This window comes from Balaenoptera musculus, chromosome 5 (assembly GCF_009873245.2).
Source record: "Balaenoptera musculus isolate JJ_BM4_2016_0621 chromosome 5, mBalMus1.pri.v3, whole genome shotgun sequence".
NCBI classification, from domain to species: domain Eukaryota; kingdom Metazoa; phylum Chordata; class Mammalia; order Artiodactyla; family Balaenopteridae; genus Balaenoptera; species Balaenoptera musculus.
Genome location: NC_045789.1, coordinates 7,183,611 through 7,206,303, shown reverse-complemented (window position 1 = coordinate 7,206,303; position 22,693 = coordinate 7,183,611). Strand labels below are relative to the sequence as shown.

The window sequence follows — 22,693 nt, the reverse complement described above, 5'->3', positions numbered from 1 at the left end:
CATATATACAGTGGAATACTGCTCAGCCATAAAAAAGAATGAAATAGTGCCATTTGCAGCAACATGGGTGGACCTAGAGATTATCATACTAAGTGAAGTCAGAAAAAGAAAGACAAATACCATATAATATCACATATATATAGAATCTCAAATATGACACAAATGAACTTATCTATGAAACAGAAACAGACTCAGACATAGAGAACAGACTTGTGGTTGTCAAGGGAGAGGGGGGTGAAGGAGGGAAGGATTCAGAGTTTGGGATTAGCAGATGCAAACTATTATATATAGGATGGATAAGCAACAAGGTCCTACCACATAGCACAGGGAACTATGTTCCATACCCCGCAATAAATCATACTGGAAAAGAACATAAAAAAGAATATACATGTATATCTGAATCACTTTGCTGTACAGCAGAAATTAACACAACATTTTAAGTCAGCTATACTTCAGTAAAATAAATTTTTTAAAAAGAAGTGCACAGATGTCGATCAGTTTGTTAGAACACATTGAGGATGCCATCCTTCCCTGTCAGGACACTGCTTCCTCTGCCTAGAATATTTTTAATCTCTTCTTTAATAACTCCTTCTTTCCTTTTAAGCTTAGCTAAAATGTTACCTCCTATATTAGTTTCCTGTGACCGCTGTAACAAATTACCACAAACTTGTCTTAAAACAACACAAACGTATCATAGTTCTAGAGGTCAGAAGTCAAACATGGGTCTCACTGGGCTACAATCCAGATATAAGCCAGACTGCATTTTTTCTGGACCCTCTAGGGAGAGCTCATTTTCTAGCCTTTTCCAGCTTCTAGAGGCTGCCTGCATTCCTTCACTCAGAGCCCCCTCCCTCTATCTTCAAAGGCAGAAGTGTAGCATCTCCCGTCTCTCCAACCTCTGCTCCCATCCTTACGTCTTCTCTCTCTGACCCTAACTCTATTGCCTCCCTCTTAGAAGCATTCTCCTGATTACACCTGGCCCACCTGGATAATGCAGGACCATCTCCCCATCTCAAGGTCTTTAACTTAATCACCTCTGCCAAGTCCCTTTTGTCATGTAAGGCTACAGATTCACAAATTCCAGGGATGAAGAAGTTGACATCTTGGCTGGGGTGAAGGGGTGTATTATTCAGCCTTCCATACCTCCTCTTGAAGTTTCCCTAACCTTTTGAGTTAGAATTAGTTTCTTTTCCTCTGGATCCCACAAACATCTGCATTTACCTTTTTCTTTTTTTTTTTTAGCTTTTTGTAAATTGAAGTATATTTGATGTACAATATTATGTAAGTTACAGGTGTACAACATAGTGATTCACAATTTTTAAAAGTTACACTCCATTTATAATTATTATAAAATATTGGCTGTACTCCCTGCATTGTGGAATATATCCTTGTAGCTTACTTACTTTATACATAGTAGTTTGTACCTATTAATCCCCTGCCCCTATCTTGTCCCTCGCCTGTTCCCTCTCCCCACTGGTAACCACTGGTTTGTTTTATATCTGAGTCTGTTTCTTTTTTGTTATATTCACCAGTTTGTTTTATTTTTCAGATTCTGCATAGAAGTGATATCATACAGTATTTATCTTTCTCTGTCTGACTTATTTCACTTAGCATAATACCCTCCAAGTCCACCCATGTTTTTGCAAATGGCAAATTTTTTTCTTTTATGACTGAGTAATATTCCATTGAATATTATCTTCTTTATCCATTCATCTGTTGATGGACACTTAGGTTGCTTCCATATCTTGGCAATTGTAAGTAATGCCACTGTGAACACTGGGGTGCATGTATCTCTTCGAATTAGTGTTTTTGTTTTTTTCAGATGTATGCCCAAGAGTGGAATTGCTGGCTCATGTGTGGTAATTCTATTTTTAGTGTTTTGAGAAACCTCCATACAGTTTTCCACAGTGGCTGCAATGTGTAGGATTGTTCCCTTTTTTCCACATCCTCTCCAAAACTTGCCTTTTGTTTTCTTTTTGATTATAGTAATCTTGCTATGTGTGAGGTGATATACCATTGTGGTTTTGATTTGCATTTCCCTGATGATTAGTGATGTTGAGCATCTTTTCATGTGTCTGTTGACCATCTGAATGTCCTCTTTAGAAAAATGTCTATTCAGGTCCTCTGTCCATTTTTATAATCAGGTTGTTTGTTTTTTGATGTTGAGTTATATGAGCTGTTTATATATGTTTCATATCAACCCCTTATCTGTCATATCATTGGCAAATATTTTCTCCCATTCAGTAGGTTGTCTTTTTGTTTGCTTATGGTTTCCTTTGCTCTGCAAAAGCTTCTAAGTTTAATTAGGTCCCATTTGTTTATTTTTGCTTTTATTTCCTTTGCTTTAGGAGACACATAAAAAAACATACTATTACAATTTATGTCAAAGAGTGTTCTATGTTTTCCTCTAGGAGTTTTATGGTTTATGTCTTACGTTTGGGCCTTTAATCCATTTTGAGGGTTTTTTGAGTTTAGTTTTTTTTTTTTTTGTATATGGTGTGAGGAAATGTTCTAATTTCATTCTTTATATGTAGCTGTCCAGTTTTCCCAGCACCACTTATTGAAGAGACTGTCTTTTCTCCACTGTATATTCTTGACTCTTTTGTCATAGGTTAATTGATCATTAGTGCATGGGTTTATTTCTGGACTCTCTATTCTATTCCATTGATCTGTTTCTGTTTTTGTACCAGTACCATACTATTTTGATTACTGTAGCTTTGTAGTATAGTCTGAAGTCAGGAAACCTAATTCCTCCAGCTCTGTTCTTGTTTCTGAAGATATTATTTTCTATAGGGGGTCTTTTGTGGTTCCACACACATTTTAAAGTTATTTGTTCCTGTTCTGTGAAAAATACCCTTGGTATTTTGATAGGGATTGCACTGAATCTGTAGATTGCCTTGGGTAATATGGTCATCTTAACAATATTAATTCTTCCAATACATGAACGTGGTATATCTTTCATCTGTTTGTGTCGTCCTAATTTCTTTCATCAGTGTCTTATAGTTTTCCAAGTACAGGTCTTTTACATCCTTAGGTAGCTTTATTCCTAGGTAGTTTTATTCCAGTTTTTATTCTTTTCAAGTTGATGGTAAATGGGATTGTTTCCTTAATTTCTCCTTCTGATAGTTCATTATTAATATAGAAATGCAACCGATTTCTGTATATTAATTTTGTATCCTGAAACTGTACTGAATTCATTGGTTAGCTCTATTAGTTTCCTGGTGTTGTCTTTAGGATTTTCTATGTATGGTATCATGTCATCTGCAAACAGTGACAGTATTACTTCTTTCTTTTCAATTTGGATTCCTTTTATTACTTTTTTCTCTGATTGCAGAAGCTAGGACTTCCAAAACTATGTTAAATAAACATAACAAGAGTGGACATCCTTGTCTTGTTCCTGATCTTAGAGGAAATGCTTTCAGCTTTTCACCATTGAGTGTGATGTTAGCTATGGGTTTGTCATATATGGCCTTCATTATGTCGAGGTATATTCCCATTTATACCCATTTTCTGGAGAGTTTTTGTCATAAATGGATGTTGAATTTTGTCAAAAGCTTTTCTGCATCTATTGATATAATCATATGGTTTTTATTCTTCAATTTGTTAATGTGGTGTATTACATTGATTGATTTGCAGATATTGAAAAATCCTTGCATCCGTGGGACAAATCCCACTTGATCATGGTGTATGGTTCTTTTAATGTACTGTTGGATTCAGTTTGCTAGTATTGTTGATGAGAATTTTTGCATCTATGCTCATCAGTGATATTGGCCTGAATTTTCTTTTTTGTGTAATATCTTTGTCTGGTTTATGTATCGGGGTGAGGCTGACCTCATGGAATGAGTTTGGAAGTGTTCCCTCCCCTGCAATTTCTTTGGAATAGTTTGAGAAGGATAGGTATTAACTCTTTTCTAAATGTTTGGCAGAATTCACTTGTGAAGCCATCTGGTCCTCGACTTTTGTTTGTTGGGCGTTTTTAAACTACGGATTCAATTTCATTACTGGTAATCAGTCTGTTCATATTTTCTACTTCTTCCTGGTTCAGTCTTGGGAGATTGTACATTTCTAAGAATTTGCCCATTTCTTCTAGGTTGTCCATTTTAATGGCATATAGTTGTTCATAGTAGTCTCTTATGATCTTCTGTATTTTTGTGGGGTTGGTTGTAATTTACCTTTTCCATTTCTGATTTTATTGATTTGGGCCCTCTCTCTTTTTTTCTTGATGAGTCTGGCTAAAGGTTTATCAATTATGCTTATCTTTCCAAAGAACCAGCTGTTAGTTTCATTGATCTTTTCTATTTTTTTTTTTTTTTTAGTCTCTAGTTTGTTTATTTCTGCTCTGATCTTTATTATATCTTTCCTTCTACTAACTTTGGCTTTTGTTTGTTCTCTATCTAGTTCCTTTAGGTGTAAGGATAAGTTATTTACTTGAGATTTTTCTTGTTTCCCGAGGTAGGCTTGTATTGCTATAAACTTTCCTCTTAGAACTGCTTTTGCTGAGTCCCAGAGATTTTGGATGATTGTGTTTCCATATTCATTGGTCTCCAGGTATTTTTTATTTCCTCTTTGATTCCTTCAGTGACACCTTGGTTGTTTAGTAGCATATTGTGTAGCCTCCACATGTTTATGTGTTTTTTAAAATTTTTTTGCAGTTTTTTCTTGTAGTTGATTTCTATGTATATAACTTTAATATGGAGATTTTTAGAACTACTTTGAAATTTGGGGTTAATCTTTCTACCTTTACTATTATTTTCTTGGTGGCAATTTCATCTGTGCAGTCAGAATGGCCTAAATCTGGACCTGGGACTCCCTCAGTTACCTCTGTGTAAAGGAGAGGGGTGCCTTTCTAGGTGGGAATGAGAACAGATGGAGGGGCAGGATTTCTAACCCGAAGCCCTGCTCTACCACCTACTAGCAAGGAGCAGCACCGATTTCTCAGGTTCCTCATCTGTAACATGGAAGTAATTCTAGTATGTGCCACATGTGTTTCTTGTGAGTATTAATGAATGAACATATGAAAATTACTTAGGACAGTGCTTGGCACATAATATTCCCTCAAAACTGTTAGTTATTACTATCTCTCTTTTGTGAGATTATTGTAAGGATTAAAGGGACAGTAGATAAATCACAGCACCGTGCCTTAACCACAGTAAATTCTCAATACGGTCTAGCTTTTGATTTGTCATTATTGTCTGTACTAAATACAACAGTTGAATAAGTCAAAATAGTGAAGAAAATGTTGTGTTTCAAAGGTAGGAGTTTCATGAAATGGACTCAAATTTGTGCCAACAATCTGCATAATTTCAGGCTCTCTTATCTTAGGTTAAAAGATATGAAGGTTCAATAATGTTGCAATGGATAGATTTTATTAGTGTCAATGATGAAATAATAATAATCACTGCAGGCTTTTAAATATTATGAAGTGTTTTTAAATATATCATCTCATGGGGCCTTAAAGTGACAAGGTTAACCCCAGGCAGTATCTAGCAATCTAAGGGCTATTTGATTATTTAAGCTTCCCGGATTATTATCACCCTTGTCACATAATAGACATTGTGTCCTTTCTATCATAGGCTATTCAGGGGTTGCCTATTTGTTCCCAAGGCAAATTGAGCCATTCCCCCTCAAAAGTTTACAGTAAATAGAATAGAAACTTCTGGAATCATCTTCCTCTCTCACAAATGAAGAAACAGCAAAGTGGTACAGCATCTCAGCTGTTCCAAGTTCCTCAAATCAGTTTTACTTTTGCAAAACGGCCCTCCGACTTCCTATATCCTGTGAGCTGCCTTACGAGCAACATGACCGGCAGCCGCATTTGTTGTAATTTTTTAAATATGTGGAAAAAAAGCAAGATATCGACCATGTATTACCTTAACCAAGATGCCAAATTATCTAACTTGTTTCTCCAGGCGAGCAGCCCGACCACTGGGACAGCCCCCAGGAGCCAGTCAAGGTTGTCTGTCTGTCCGTCCACTCAGGACATCTGCAGGTAAGTGCCTAGCAAATGATCCCGTTTGGTGTTTTTTGAGACCAGTGCTTTGTACTCTTGCTGTGTTTGCTGAGACTGTGACTCTTGCCTCTGCCTTACATTGTCCGTGGGTAATTTAGACCAGCCTAATTTTTCTCCCTTAAGTGCATTGCCCTCATTTGATCTTTATTTACCAACTTTGGGTCCGTGCTATCATTTTCATCGCTCACTCTCTCTCTGTTTTCCCGTGGCTTTCCTCTCCATTCCCATTTCCATGGCTTTCCTCCCCATCCCCATTCTCCATCCTTCACCTGCTGCTTTGTCTAGATCTGCCATCTTACATGACATGTCAGAAGCCTCACTTGAGCAAAGCACCCCGGTCGTGGTGCTGAGCCCTGCTAGGAAGGAGTCTGGTAAGAAATCAGTAAAACAGAGGCCTAGGAGGAGGAGAAGGGCTGCTCTGAGGTACAAGCACACAGAAGAACAAGTGAAAGGGAGAAGAAAGGATTTTCACCTCCAAATCCCCAGCCACCGATGGAGTGAGACTGACACAGATTCTTCAGATTCATCTTCCACCGATGAGAGTCACTGGATTCAGGCAAAAAGAAGAGCCCAGGTGAAGTTCCGCCTGTCTCGGAGAAGGAGAAATAAGAAACCAAGTGGAAACTTGGATGTGTCTTCCGCTCCTAATGAAATCCATCCAGTACATTTGGGATCCGAAGGTAAAAAGCGCCCGGAGCTGACCGAGTGTGAGAGCTACTCTTTAAATCTCCACAGAGGAAAAGGCACAACATACCAAGGATGCAGTGTTTCCCTGCCAAGACGGTCCTCTGACATCAAGAGACCCTCAAGGAAGCATGAGGAAAGCAGAGGCAGGTACCGCCGCAGGGATCCTCAGCTCTTGCACAGGCTTGGGCAAAATGAAACAATCAAGAGACTGTTTTCAGAGACAGATTCCAGCACTGAAATGCTGGCAGTCAAAGAAGGTGGCAAGACTGTGGAGCCCGCAGGATTCCTTCAGAAGCCTCCTGCCACCTACCATGAGGGGTCTGATCATTTAAAAGCATGCAGGTCAGTCACTCCAGAGAAAGACTTGATTACAGCCAAATATATCTCCTCCTGCTGTGAGTTACGTGTGTGTGTGTGCGTCACCTACCCTCAAAACATAACCTTGATTCATGCTGTTATTTGTCCAATTGGATATAGGGTGATAAAACGAGCAAAGCGATGGGAAGAACAATGCACAAGTATCCGTGGGTTTGAAAGCTGTTCCAGAATAGTTAGATTTTCCCCTCCCCCTTCTTTTAACTGAATAATGACTTGTCCTGGTCAAAAGACTGACAAACCAATTGCGTCCTGTCCCTACTCTCGGTAAGACAAGAATTGTGGAGGAAACATGAGTGAGAGCGTGAAACTTCAGACTCTTCACTGCAGATCTGGTGAACTGTTAGCACTCTGACAGAGGATATTCAGGGCTTGGGGGGTTTAAGGTCAGATTTTTGTATCAGAAAAATTTCCTCTGCAGTTGGTGCTAATTTGTTCTCCGGTTATCTGACTCAGCAGCATAATTCGAGACTGAAAGGGCACAGAAACAAGTCAGGGACATATCTGCGGGGTTGCTGGGGCCTTCGGGGAAGGAGACCACATTAACTTTGGTGATAATTGTGTACTACAAGGTTTCAATGTGTAGACAATTCATAGCTCTGAGACTGCTTGTTTGCACTTTTTACCCGACTGGATACAATTTTCAAAATAACCTAAAATTTAAAAGAATGATGTGACTCTCCAGGCTAGTATGCACAAATAAGACAATGTTAAAAACAAAACAAATATTTTGGATTTTCCTATTATACCCAGTCATTTAAGTTGCTTGGATTCTGTTTGGGAGCAAGTGATGTTTTCGTTGCTTGGTTTTGGGGGCTTATTTTTATGAAAGTTGAAGTTATTTTATAAAACATGTATGTGTGTTTTGTGCGAATCACGTGACCCAGAGAACACTTCCTATGTATGTTCATTCAGGGCAGGATGAGAAGGAGAATTAGGCTCTGGATGTAAATAATATTATAATGGTTTGTTTCTCTGAAAGTTTTATGAAATAGTCATTCATAAAATGTTCGTTCATTTATTCACTCAGGCATTTGTAATGCATCAGGCACTGAAAATATTACAGTGCCTAAGATTTGTAGGGTCTCTGACATCTAGAGCTTACAATCTGATGGGAATAACAGACACGAAAGCTATTTCACAGTTAGTTACAATTGTGATAAGGAATGTAGGAGCGTATAATGAGGAAGGTTTACCTATGCCGGGAGATCAGAGAAGGACTCTCTTAAGGAAGTGACAAGCTGACTGAGACTCAAGCATGACAGGAATTGATCAAGGAAAGAGCAGGGAAGGCCGTCCAGGCAGCGTGCCAGTAGGGTTCCAGGGAACTGAGAGCCGGATGCTGCTGCCGGTGGCGGGGGGGGGGGGCTAGGTGGGGGGGGACGCGGCGGGGAGTGGGGGGCAGGTGGTGGAGCTGAGGCTAGAGAAGTGGAGAGGGCCCTGTAAAACACACTAAGTGGTTTAAAACAGAAGTGACACCATTTGACTTAGACACTAATACGAGTAAGTTTCTTGTAATCTTTTGACTATGATTTAAGTGTGAGTTTGCTAAAATGTCTGGGGATGGACTAAAACACTATTTCTAGTCTAGATGAAGAACTCCCCAATCACAAACATCTGTGGTCATTCCCCAAATCTACTTCCAACATAATTTAATGAAAGAGAATCAGAGAAGCTAGTTGTAGGCTTAACGGTAATTGGAGAAAAAAGTAATGCTTGTAATTAAAGTCATAAGGCTGGCTCTCTGAAGTTAAAAGCACTGCTCTGGAGGAACATTTTCAAAGACAGAATATTTAACATAGACTTCTATTAATGAAAGTGAGATCGATGGACCTATAGTTATCATTTCTTACTGTGGGTTATCGTCAAAATACACCCGCTAAGCAAATCCTATGAGCCGTATATTATACTGGGAGCGGAGGATAAAGTGACAGAAAGACTTGATTCTTCCCTTAAGTGGCCTATTTTCTAGTGGAAGAAATCAAATGTATACTCGAAACGATGAATTTTCAAGATAGCACAGGGTAAGTTTAAGAAGAGGAATACTATAGGAATTTGAAGAAAGAAAAATTGCTGAGAGCTGACATAATCCAGGAACCCCTTGAGAGGTGGGATTGGGACTGAGAAAAGGAGAAGTTAGCCTGGCAGAGATGCACGGCCTGCATCCAGGCCCTTCAGGCAGGGCCCAGGCAGGGACTAGGGAATGCCGCTGTGCACCCGGGAACTCTTTGTGAACTGTGTGACTAGGTTAGAAGGTTTGCATAGATGGATAACTAGAATATTTTTTAAAAAGACATTGTGAAGAAAACATGCATATCCTTCCAAGGAGCTTAGCTCTGTTCCGTGCATCCCTGTTTTCAAACTGCCTTGCTGAGCCTCTGGGTGCCAAAGAGGCTGCTGAGGACAGATCAAGGCAATTGTGCTCCCGCTAGCCCATCTTTAACCAGAGGGTTGGGGTTCTACATAACATTCCTTTAAGGAAAAAAAAGAAGATTCCACTGTAAAAAATAATGTAGAACAGCCTTTGCTAAATCAAATAGGCTTGATGAAGAACAACACGTAAGAGTAGTCACAGTGACGCCAATGATGTACTGGAAAGGGACCTAGATTGAGGAGGAGTGGTGATGTGGTGGAAGCAGCCTACTTCGGGGTGAGTAGGATGAGGATGGTAAAGGGGAATGAAAGGGAGGAACAAATGGCATGCAGGCATTTGCATCCCCCCAGGTGGGCAGGATCCCCCAGGTGAGCAGGATTCCCGCCCCCCACCCCCCGCCAGGTCATCAGGAACAATCTTCGTGCTTGCAATCGGTGAGGGCAGAAGACAAAGAAGTCAAGAAAGACTCCAGACCTTGGAAGTTGGGAGGTAGTAAAAGCCGATGTTACTGACAGAGGCAGAAGAGGTCAGAGGCCAGATGGTTTGGGAAAGACATGATGAGTTTAATTGCAGGCAGGCTATTTGTGGTGACGGTGATGTCCCAGGGTCGGCTGTTGAGCAGATAACGTGAGTCACGTCACTGAAATGCAGGAGGGCAGTCAAGGCTGGGTCTGTGTGATTTTTCAAGCAGTAGTGAACTATACACAGACCAACACTAAACAGCTGCACGTTTGCAGTGGTCATTAACGTGGTGTATGAGCACAGGGCAATCGCATCAAGATATTAAAAATGAAAATCTCAAGGTCACGGGGACATATAGATTTGGGTATCATTCTCAGGGAGGTGACTGAGATGCCTGGAAAGTGAATGAGGTCTCTATATGAGATCGTATGTAGGAAAAAAGCCTCTATATGGACCCAGCCCGAGCACCAGGGTCCCCTGCGTACAGGAGGAAGATGAACTTGCACTCCTGTCACTTGACACGGAAGGGCAGGAAGAGTCTCAGCTACAACCACAAAGCAGAAGAAGCTCCCGAGCCCTTCTTCCTTTTTCCTTCCTGGCATTTAGTCCCACAGGGACCCGCTACCCACTCTTGACCCTCATCAAAGCCTCACGCAGAGAAAGTTTCCCTATTACCTTCCTATAACTTAGAGGGAATTTAAATCATCATGCTATCACACCCACACTTGTGGAGTAGGAAAGACTTTGCCTTTTTTTGTAGAAAATTTACATTTAAAAAAAATCATGTTAGCTCATGCATGAAACTTGTCAGTAGCCTCTTAGTTGCAGTCAGTGGCAAGTTCAAAATCTTTAATAGGATTTACAAGGTCCTGCATGATCTATCTGACCTGCCTGCCCAGCTTCAACAGCCTCATTAACAATGACCTACTCATGCCGGTCTGTCTTCAGGTCTCTGAAAGAGCCAGGCCTGTCCCTTTCAAGGCCTGGGATGCCTTCACAGTACCTGCTCTGCCCTTCACCAGGCTAACTCCTGGTCATTCTTTCTTGATTTAAATGTCATTTCTTTAGGGAAGCTTTTGTGATTCCCTAACCGACACTCAGGTCCCCTCCACTTCCAGAGCATCATTATTTTATTTTATTTTATTGGAATATAGTTGATTTACAATGTTGTGCTAGTTTCAGGTGTACAGCATTGTGATTCAGTTACCATAGCATAATTTTCAATCGCCAACATCTATGTATTTTTGTGATTAACGGTATCAGATTTGCTCCCTGGAGTGTCCAAAGTGCCTGGAACAGTGCCTGGTGGATAGCACATACTCAACATGCAGTTTTTGATTGAATAGATTTAGGGAAAATACATTTTTTGAAGGGAGTCATTCTTCCTATGTGAAATCATAGCAGTAAGTGGTGGATTACCTCTCCTGCAGTGGAGTCCCATGTAAAGAATAGTCTTCACGGGCAGCTAGTAGATATCAGTATCAGCTATGGGGCCTGTAAAAGGCAGACTACTGTCCCCACCCCCGGAGATTCTGATGCCCTTCCTCTGGGGTTGGACCCATGACTTTGCGTTTCTAAAACATTCCCAAGTGATACAGATGCGGCTGATCCAGGGACCACGTTTTGAGAACCACTGTTCGATGCTACAAGTTCTCCCTGGGCCTTCTGTGGGAAAGGCTGAGTTTGGGAAGCATAATTAGAGTTTTCTGTCATCCTCTGCCGAGTGCTGACACAAAAAGCACCAAATCAGATCACTTTCCTGTATTTCATGCTGTCATACCAGCGTGGGACAGGTCATCAAGCTAAAACCGTAGGCTGACAAAGTCCCAACTTTACCAGGAACTCAGCTGTCATGGTTTGACTATTGTTTCCCTTCAAACACACTTCCTCATCCCATCTATCCCCATTTCTGTCAGTGAGTTCACAGATCCCCTGAATTTCCAGTTTTGACAATGTTTTCTTCTCATTGGGTATATCCGGTCCCAACCAAGTTCTGTCACTTCCTCCAGATACTGCTTTGATCTGGGTCTTCTTTCCCGTTACCACCATCCCCTTGTGACTCTACTCTACACGTCTGTTCTCTCTCCACATCCACCGTTTACCCCCTGTTTTGGTCAGGACTCGTCTCCCAGGTTAAGATTGGCTGAAACCAGTTCAAATGAGCTTGATGTCTTAGCCACAGAAATAGAAAATCCGGGTACACAGATGCCCTCGGGGCCTCCAGAGAGTCAAGCAATGTGGTTCCCTCACTCTCTCTCCTCTGTGTGGTTCTTATTTTCTCTGACTGCAGACAAGCTTCCTCTGTACAGCAGAGGGAAGAAACATTGTGGACAGAGACAGTGGCAGGCTTACATTTTACCAGCAGTGGCTTAGGGAAAAGGGAAATGTTCTCTTCAAGCAGTTACATGGAATCCCAGAGAAGGAATAGAATTCACCTGCCTTAGGTCACATCCAAGGGGTAATCACTGTCACCAGGGCATGGGTCATAATGCTTGGACCCAGTCCTTGGGTGGGAAGGTTGGATTTAAAATGTGGCTATGGGCAACCCCTTCAGAACCTTACGAATTGGGGAAAGAACACATCAACACCAAAAAGAACAGCACTAGTACCAGAAGAAGTGGGAAAAGAATTATGAGCAGGAAAAAACAAAAAAAAAATACAGTACAAGGTCCTACTGTACAGCACAGTGAACTATATTCAATGCTCTGGGATAAACCATAATGGAAAAGAATATATATATATATATGTATAACTGAATTACTTTGCTGTACAGCAGAAATTAACACAACATTGTAAATCAACTATACTTCAATTAAAAAAAAAAACAGTAGTGTTCAACCACCATCAAATGCAATTCTTTCCTTCCTAAATGTCTTTCTCTTCCTCTCCAAACACCCATATTTAGATATGCTTTCTCATTTTTATCCTCTTCCATGAAGCTTTTCCAAAGTATTCTGGTCCATGGTGACATTTTCCTTCTTAAAATTCCATAACCTTTATTCTCAATATCACGTGTTTGGTATTCAGTCATTTTTTTTAGTGGTTTCAAGTGTGTTGGTTCCCTTTTCTCTACACAACAAGCTCCTTGAAGGTAGGACTCATGTCTCACACCTATTCTGTGCCCTATGCAGTACTCAGAATAACTTGGGAATTTAGCGATGGCTCACACAGAACTTTTGGAATGGCTTTGTAATCAGTGAAACCTAAGAGAGGAGACTTGCAAAGAACATGGGTACTATAATGGGAATTGGGTGACAGAGGGAATATTGAATTCTTTCAATGGTTTCATTAAAACAGGAAGAGCCCAAAAGTAAATAATAATTCCTGGTAATGTTTTAGGTCTATCTTGGGTTGGATGGTGAACTTGAAGATATACTTTATGTTATTTTTCTCTAGCCTTCACCTTCATTAAGAAAAAATTTTGAGGCAAATTGGATGAGAAAATGATAAAAATAGTCTATATGTTGACTTGTTTAATCGCTGCAATAATTTTGATCTGGGTATGGGAAAGTAGAGGCAGAAAATTTCTAAAACTCCAAGTGTTCGTAGCAGAAGACCGCCTTTCAAAAGCAACAGAATCATGCTTTTTGACAAAGCACTGGGGTTTAGAAAATTGATTTAGATTATTTTTGAATCATAGGCCTGAGCTCCTAAGAAAATTGTGCTTAAAATGGACCTTTTTCTTATCCCTGTCATCATATCTGTGTGCCCACTTATTCATTCACACATCGAGCAACTCTTTCTTGGGAATTTACTCTGTATCAGAGCTAGGTCCTAGAAGCTGGAAATACAGTGGAAAATGCAGTAATGGTCTCATCCCTAATGAACTTATATTCCAGGTGGTAAGACAAATAATCAAACAGGCAAATGTAAAAAAAAAAAAAAAAAAAATCCATGAATAAACAAAGCTAAAGGAACATACTGATCTAGTAGAACAAAGCAGGTTTCCCTGTGGAGCTAATAAAGGAACAATCCAAAGGAGAAGCAAAGAGAAGAGATAACCTGTTTTAGGAAAAGGATATGGTACAAGTGAGCACACAGAGATGAGTGAGATTGGGGAGAAAAGGATTTCCCTGTAGCCCCTCAGGGAGCAGGAGCAGGGGGTGGGGGCCAACCACGGGGTCTTTATCAACCACAGTTAGGAGTTTGGACAGTGTTCCAATGACAAGGGGAAGTTTCCGTTGACTTTTAAGTAAAAGAACAACACTGTCACTTTTGTGTTTTGGAAGAACACTCAAGCTACTTTTGGAAAACAGATAGGAAGGGCAAGACGGAAGCTGAATGAACCCGGTTAGAAAGCCAGCGCGGTGTCTCAGGAAAGAGGTGATGGTGGCCATGAGAATAAAAAGAAGTAGATGGATTTTTAAAAGTATTTTGAAAGTAAATCAAACAGGACTTGATGATTAAGTACCTATAGATCTGACCTCAAGTTTCTGATTTAGAAAACTGGGTAGATTCTAGTACCATTTACTGTGGAGAGAACACAGTGAGAAGCAGAAAAGGAGAGGAGTTCAGTTTTAGACATGATAGTTTGAGGCACAAAACAAACATCCAAAGAGAGATATCAAAGAGACATATATAGGTCTAGAGGTCAGAAGTAGCATTGCAACTTTAGATGAAGACTAGGAAGTCTTGAGCTGATAGGTGGTGATTGGCAAGATCTCCCGTAGAAAACCGAAAACTGAGAGGATGAGGGCACGGAGAACCCCATGGAACAGCAATGTTTAGTGACCCTGGGAAAGGAAAAGGAGCAGAGTGTGTGAAGGAAAGAGAGAATAGACCAGGTGGAGGGAGAGAGGAATTTGGGGGCCTGTTTGTGCTTTTTATTTAGAGAACCCTTGGCCTCAAAGAAGTTGAAGATGCAGGAACCTGGGGGGGGATTGCTTATTTGTTGAGGTCCCACAGGGAAGGTAGAAAAGGATGGGGCCCAGAGCCCAAAAATAGAAGGATCACTGTGGTGAGGAAAATAGGTATGTCTTTCTTTCCAATAGAAGAGAACAAGGAAACGGTAGATGTGAACAAATGCAGATCTACAGATCATAACATTTTCTTTATATGGCCTTGTAGAATGAGGGAGTTTTGCAGGGTCAAACATCCAGGGAAATTTGAATTTCAGATAAACTACAAATAGTTTGTCACTGGGGCACACTCATACAGTAAAAAGTATTTGTTGTTTATCTGAAATTCAAATTTTACTGGGCATCCTGTATATTTTTTCTAAGTCTGGCAGTGCTAAGAATAACAAGAGAGAAAAGCACATTGAAAGTGCTGCTGAGACTCATAACTGAGTTTATGGGGCCACAGCTGCAGGAAGTGCAGTTTCCCTCTGCAGCTCATCGTTTAACTGCAGATATGACCAAAGGAGGGCAGTTGAACAGGGACCTAAAGGAGTGACATCATGAAATAGCCAGCTTTCACACGTAGCACAGTTTCATGTATTTATCCCTATGTGTCCCCAGGGACACACTTCACATTTACATTTTGAATTTACATTTTGAAATGTAAAAACTAAGACAAATATGCTTTACAAATTAAGATTTTTAAAGCAAAATAACATTTCACTGAGTAGTCTTTCTCTCCATATGTATTTAGAGGAAAACACATACTTCTCTTTACCTTCCCCTTTTAGGCAATTATGACGGTCATTGCGAAGACTGGGTTCCTAGGTTCATGGACCGTCCAGGTCGCTTTCCAGTTTGCTCTTTGAGGATCCTTGAATATCAGCACTCTTATTATCTATTGTTAGCGAACCAAACTTGGGTCCGCTCTCCCGTACGCAGTAAAGCCAATCTACTGACGCCGGGTTGTGATGAAGGAAAGTGCAGCGTTTATTGCAGACGCCAAGCAAGGAGTCCGGGGCAGCTAGTGCTCAAAACCCGAACTCCTCAGTGGGTTTCAGCAAAGCATTTTTAAAGTCAAGGCGAGAGAGTGGCTCACAGGGTGTGTGATCAGCTGGGGCACAGTTCTCTGATTGGTTGGCGGTGAGGTAACAGGGTGGTGTCACAGGGGTTAACATTATCAATCTTTAGGTGCCAGTAGGTCTGGGGGCTACGTGCTCATGGTTATCAAGTAATTAATTTCTTCCATTTGGTGGTGGTTTTAGCATCTGTAAAACAACTCAGGAAATATGCATCAGATACTGTTATCCAAGTACTTCAGAGAGGAGCTACAGCAGAGGATATGGTGGAGGGGTCCATCCCCAGAAGCCCACACAGGCTCCTGCTTGGTTACATTATCTCTTCCTTGGACATATCTTTTCCTGGGAGCCTCTTTCCTTCCAGAGCCTCTAATTGTGAAAGCATTCTTTGTAATAGTTAATAGCCTGTGTCCTTCTATTTTCTATTTGTTAGTCCTAGATTTATATTCACTCAGTAGTAGGATTTTTTTTACTTTTGTTACATATTCTATTACTTCTATTAGTTTTTCTGTGCAAAAATGAAACTGACATTCTTTTTCAATGTCCATTCCATGAGTAAAAGATAAGCTGTTCACCGTCTTCAACATTCAGGTGAGAAAGTTTATCCGAAGTGACCTAAAGAGAAGCATTCATTTCCAAGAGGTAACAGACTCTTAAGGAAGTTCACAAATTTATTGTCGTACTTATGCCTTTGCTTTTGTTTTGCTGAGTCTTGTAGGAATTAATAACAACCTTTCTCCTGTTCATTTTAATAATGGCTGAGTTGGTAGGAAATACAGGCATGAACATTGCTGGTGACCCTCCAGAGATGAGTTACTCGGGGTGACTCGACACAGAGTCACAAGGTCTCACTTTCAATTCTTGCTTTCTCTCTACTTGGAGCAGGCAGGCTGCAAAAGGTGAAGTGGCCCTCTCTTCATTTATGTGATCAAAAATGTGAAAAATTGATGTGTGTTGCAAATAGGTGTGTTGCTAGTCTAATACAATGTTTTAAACTAATTTCTTTCCTCCAAGTGAATAACTGAATTCATTGCAGTCCTTGGCAAAAATTCAGATATACATGATGCTACTTTATTTCACAGAGTAAAGGTTCTCAAAAAGATAAACATTGATGACACCACATTTTAATGTTATAAATGTTTGGTGTGATTTCACATAGAATTTCAACATTTAGCTCAGTAATTTGTATTTTGAATGAACAAAAACAATAAATGAAGTCACTGAGATACACACACACACACACACACACACACACACGAAACATATAAGAAAAAAACTTGAAAGGCTAGCAGAAATGGCAATTTATATCTTTTTTTTTCTATCTTTTAAAGACATGCAGGCTTTTTTCTAATTGTTCTGAATTGGGAGATAATCTTTCCAGGAATGAAATGACAGTGTCATCAATAATACTGATTGTCTTGACTGTTAAATTATCTTACATGACCAAAACCAAGCGGGTTGATTCATTACCTTCTAATTTGGCTAATCAAGTACCTCTGATTTTTGGAAAGAACATGTATTCTGTAGGCAAATGATTTAACAAGTAGTACATTTAGAAAGGAAAAAAAACAATTTTTTCTGCTTATAAAAATGTGTTAAAGTAGATTTGAATCAAGCAGGAATTTTCCAACCTCAGAAAACTTAAGGCAAAGGTACATAGAAGTACAAAGCTCCTTCAGAAGTAAAAGGAAATATGTACATATTATAAAGCTGTTTATACTGTGCTACATTTATCTTTTCTTTGGTAATTTACACGATTGTGAAATGCCCAATCATAGCAAAGTGCAAAATACTGAGTGAGAAGGAATAGCGATTAGATCAAGTTTATCTACTTCTAATTTAAGAGCAATATGTGTTCAGGATTACAGTTATTTTGAACTATATCCCTTCTCTAATGAACTTATATCTGTTTGGCAATATGCAAAAAAAAAAAAAAACAGGAAAGAAAAACACCCTCTCTCCTTTTTTTTTTTTTAAACATCTTTATTGGAGTATAATTGCTTTACAATGGTGTGTTAGTTTATGCTTTATAACAAAGTGAATCAGCTACGCGTATACATATATCCCCATATCCCCTCCCTCTTGTACCTCCCTCCCACCCTCCCTATCCCACCTCTCTAGGTGGTCACAAAGCACCAAGCTGATCTCCCTGTGCTATGCGGCTGCTTCCCACTAGCTATCTATTTTACATTTGCTAGTGTATATATGTCAATGCTATTCTCTCACTTCATCCCAGCTTACCCTCCCCTCCCCGTGTCCTCAAGTCATTCTCTACGTCTGTGTCTTTATTCCTGTCCTGCCCTTAGGTGCATTAGAACCACTTTTTTTTTTTTTAGATTCCGTATATACGTGTTAGCATACGGTGTTTGTTTTTATCTTTCTGACTTACTTCACTCTGTATGACAGTCTCTAGGTCCATCCACCTCACTACAAATAACCCAATTTCGTTTATTTTTATGGCTAGTAATATTCCATTGTATATATGTGCCACATCTTCTTTATCCATTCATCTGTTGATGGACACTTAGGTTGCTTCCATGTCCTGGCTATTGTGAATAGAGCTGCAATGAACATTGTGGTACATGACTCTTTTTGAATTATGGTTTTCTCAGGGTATGTGCCCAGTAGTGGGATTGCTGGGTCATATGGTAGTTCTATTTTTAGTTTTTTAAGGAACCTCCATACTGTTCTCCATAGTGGCTGTATCAATTTACATTCCCACCAACAGTGCAAGAGCATTCCCTTTTCTCCACACCCTCTCCAGCATTTATTGTTTGTAGATTTTTTGATAATGGCCATTCTGACTGGTGTGAGGTGATACCTCATTGTAGTTTTGATTTGCATTTCTCTAATGATTAGTGATGTTGAGCATTATTTCATGTGTTTTTTGGCAATCTCTATATCTTCTTCGGAGAAATGTCTATTTAGGTGTTCTGCCCATATTTGGATTGGGTTGTTTGTTTTTTTGATATCGAGCTGCATGGGCTGCTTGTAAATTTTAGAGATAAATCCTTTGTCAGTTTCTTCATTTGCAAATATTTTCTCCTCCTCTGAGGGTTGTCCATTTGTCTTGTTTATGTTTTCCTTTGCTATGCAAAACTTTTAAGTTTCATTAGGTCCCATGTGTTTATGTTTGTTTTTATTTCCATATCTCAGGGAGGTGGGTCAAAAAAGATCTTGCTGTGATTTATGTCATAGAGTGTTCTGCCTATGTTTTCCTCTAAGAGTTTTATAGTGTCTGACCTTATATTTAGGTCTTTAATCCATTTGAAGTTTAGTTTTTTGTATGGTGTTAGGAAGGGTTCTAATTTCATTCTTTTAAATGTAGCTGTCCAGTTTTCCCAGCACCACTTATTGAAGAGGCTGTCTTTTCTCCATTGTATATTCTTGCCTCCTTTATCAAAAATAAGGTGACCATATGTATGTGGGTTTACTCTGGTCTTTCTATCCTTTTCCATTGATCTATATTTCTGTTGTTGTGCCGGTACCATACTGTCTTCATTACTGTAGCTTTGTAGTATAGTCTGAAGTCAGGGAGGCTGATTCCTCCAGCTCCATTTTTCTTTCTCAAGATTGCTTTGGCTATTCGGGGTCTTTTGTGTTTCCATCCAAATTGTGAAGTTTTTTGTTCTAGTTTTGTGAAAAATGCATTGAATCTGTAGATTGCTTTGGGAAGTAGAGTCATTTTCACAATGTTGATACTTCGAATCCAAGAACATGTTATATCTCTCCATCAGTTTGTATCATTTTAATTTCTTTCATCAGTGTCTTATAGTTTTCTTCATATAGGTCTTTTGTCTCCTTAGGTAGGTTTATTCCTAGGTATTTTATTCCTTTGCTTGCAATGGTAAATGGGAGTGTTTCCTTAATTTCTCTTTCAGATTTTTCATCATTAGTGTATAGGAATGCAAGAGATTTCTGTGTATTAATTTTGTATCCTGCTACTTTACCAAATTCATTGATTAGCTCTAGTAGTTTTCTGGTATCATCTTTAGGATTCTCTATGTCTAGTATCATGTCATCTGCAGACAGTGACAGCTTTACTTCTTCTTTTCCGATTTGGATTCCTTTTGTTTCTTTTTCTTCTCTGATTGCTATGGCTAAAAATTCCAAAACTATGTTAAATAATAGTGATGACAGTGGGTAACCTTGTCTTGTTCCTGATCTTAGAGGAAATGGTTTCAGTTTTTCACCATTGAGAACGATGTTGGCTGTGGGTTTGTCATATCTGGCCTTTATTATGTTGAGGCAAGTTCCCTCTATGACTACTTTCTGGTGGGTGTTTATTGTAAATGGGTGTTGAATTTTGTCAAAAGCTTTTTCTGCATCTATTAAGATGATCATATGGTTTTTATCCTTCAATTTGTTAATATGGTGTATCACATTGATTGATTTGCATATATTGAAGAATCCTGCATTCCTGGGATAAACCCCACTTGATCATGGTGTATGATCCTTTTAATGTGCTGTTGGATTCTGTTTGCTAGTATTTTGTTGAGGATTTTTGCCTCTATGTTCATCAGTGGTATTGCTCAGTAGTTTTCTTTCTTTGAACATCTTTGTCTGGTTTTGGTATCAGGTTGATGGTGGCCTCGTAGAATGAGTTTGGGAGTGTTCCTCCCTCTGCTATATTTTGAAAGAGTTTGAGAAAAGTAGGTGTTAGCTCTTCTCTAAATGTTTGATAGAATTCGCCTGTGAAGCCATCTGGTCCTGGGCTTTTGTTTGTTGGAAGATTTTAACCATAGTCTCAATTTCAGTGCTTGTGATTGGTCTGTGTATATTTTCTATTTCTTTCTGGTTCAGTCTCGGAAGGTTGTGCTTTTCTAAGAATTTGTCCATTTCTTCCAGGTTGTCCATTTTATTGGCATATAATTGCTGGTAGTCATCTCTCATGATCCTTTGTATTTCTGCAGTGTAAGTTGTTACTTCTTTTTCATTTCTAATTCTGTTGATTTGAGTCTACTCCCTTTTTATCTTGATGAGTCTGGCTAATGGTTTATCAATTTTGTTTATCTTCTCAAAGAACTAGCTTTTAGTTTTATTGATCTCTGCTATTTTCTCCATTTCTTTTTCATTTATTTCCGATGTGATTTTTATGATTTCTTTCCTTCTGCTAACTTTGGGGGTTTTATTGTTCTTCTTTCTCTAATTGCTTTAGCTGTAAGGTTAGGTTGTTTATGTGAGATGTTTCTTGTTTCTTGAGGTAGGCTTGTATTGCTCTAAACTTCCCTCTTAGAACTGCTTTTGCTGCATCCCATAGGTTTTGGGTTGTCATGTTTTCATTGTCATTTGTTTCTAGGTATTTTTTATTTCCTCTTTGGTTTCTTCAGTGATCTCTTGGTTATTTATTAGTGTATTGTTTAACCTCCATGTATTTGTATTTTTTACAGTTTTTTTCCTGTAATTGATATCTAGTCTCATAGCATTGTTGTCGGAAAAGATACTTGATATGATTTCAATTTTCTTAACTTTACCAAGGCTTGATTTGTGACCCAAGATATGATCTATCCTTGAGAATGTTTCATGAGCAGTTGAGAAGAAAGTGTATTCTGTTGTTTTAGGATGGAGTGTCCTATAAATATCAGTTAAGTCCATCTTGTTTAATGTGCCATTTAAAGCTTGTGTTTCCTTATTTATTTTCATTTTGGATGATCGGTCCATTGGTGAAAGTAGGGTGTTAAAGTCCCCTACTATGATTGTGTTATTGTCGATTTCCCCTTTTATGGCTGTTAGCATTCCCCTATGTATTGAGGTGCTCCTATGTTGGGTGCTGAAATATTTACAATTGCTATATCTTCTTCTTGGATTGATCCCTTGATCATTTTGTAGTGTCCTTCTTTGTCTCTTGTAATAGTCTTTATTTTAAAGGCTATTTTGTCTGATATGAGAATTGCTACTCTAGCTTTCTTTTGATTTCCATTTGCATGGAATATCTTTTTCCATCCCCTCACTTTCAGTCTGTATGTGTCCCTAGGTCTGAAGTGGGTCTCTTGTAGATAGCATATATACAGGTCTTGTTTTTGTATCCATTCAGCCAGTCTATGTCTTTTGGTTGGAGCATTTAATCCATTTACATTTAAGGTAATTATCCATATGTGTGTTCCTATTACCATTTTCTTAATTGTTTTGGGTTTGTTTTGGTAGGTCTTTTCCTTCTCTTGTGTTTCCTGCCTAGAGAAGTTCCTTTAGCATTTGTTGTAAAGCTGGTTTGGTGGTGTGAATTCTGTTAGCTTTTGCTTGTCTGTAAAGATTTTAATTTCTCCACTGAATCTGAATGAGATCCTTGCTGGGTAGAGTAATCTTGGTTGTAGGTTTTTCCCTTTCATCACTTTAAATATGTCCTGCCACTCCCTTCTGGCTTGCAGAGCTTCTGCTGAAAGGTCAGCTGTTAACTTTATGGGGATTCCCTTGTATGTTATTTGTTGTTTTTTCTTGCTGCTTTCAATATTTTTTCTTTGTATTTAATTTTTGATAGTTTGATTAATGCGTGTCTTGGCATGTTTCTCCTTGGATTTATCCTGTATGGGACTCTGTGTGCTTCCTGGACTTGATTGACTATTTCCTTCCCATATTAGGGAAGTTTTCAACTATAATCTCTTCAAATATTTTCTCAGTCCCTTTCTTTTTCTCTTCTTCTTCTTCTGGGACCCCTATAATTCGAATGTTGGTGAGTTTAATGTTGTCCCAGAGGTCTCCGAGGCTGTCCTCAATTCTTTTCATTCTTTTTCCTTTATTCTGCTCTGCAGTATTTTCTCCACTATTTTATCTTCCAGGTCACTTATCCGTTCTTCTGCCTCAGTTATTCTGCTGTTGATTCCTTCTAGAGCATTTTTTATTTCATTTATTGTGTTGTTCACCATTGTTTGAC

At 39.2% G+C, this 22,693-nt stretch overlaps 1 protein-coding gene across 1 annotated transcript in view; it reads left to right on the top strand.

Annotated features, from left to right (window-relative positions):
• MARCHF1 (membrane associated ring-CH-type finger 1) overlaps positions 1-22,693 on the top strand; it is a 338,485-nt gene that overhangs the window by 238,089 nt on the left and 77,703 nt on the right. The window contains exon 3 of the mRNA XM_036853192.1: positions 5,910-5,989. Within this exon, the coding sequence (XP_036709087.1) occupies positions 5,910-5,989 (80 nt within the window). The remainder of the gene's footprint in view (positions 1-5,909; positions 5,990-22,693) is intronic.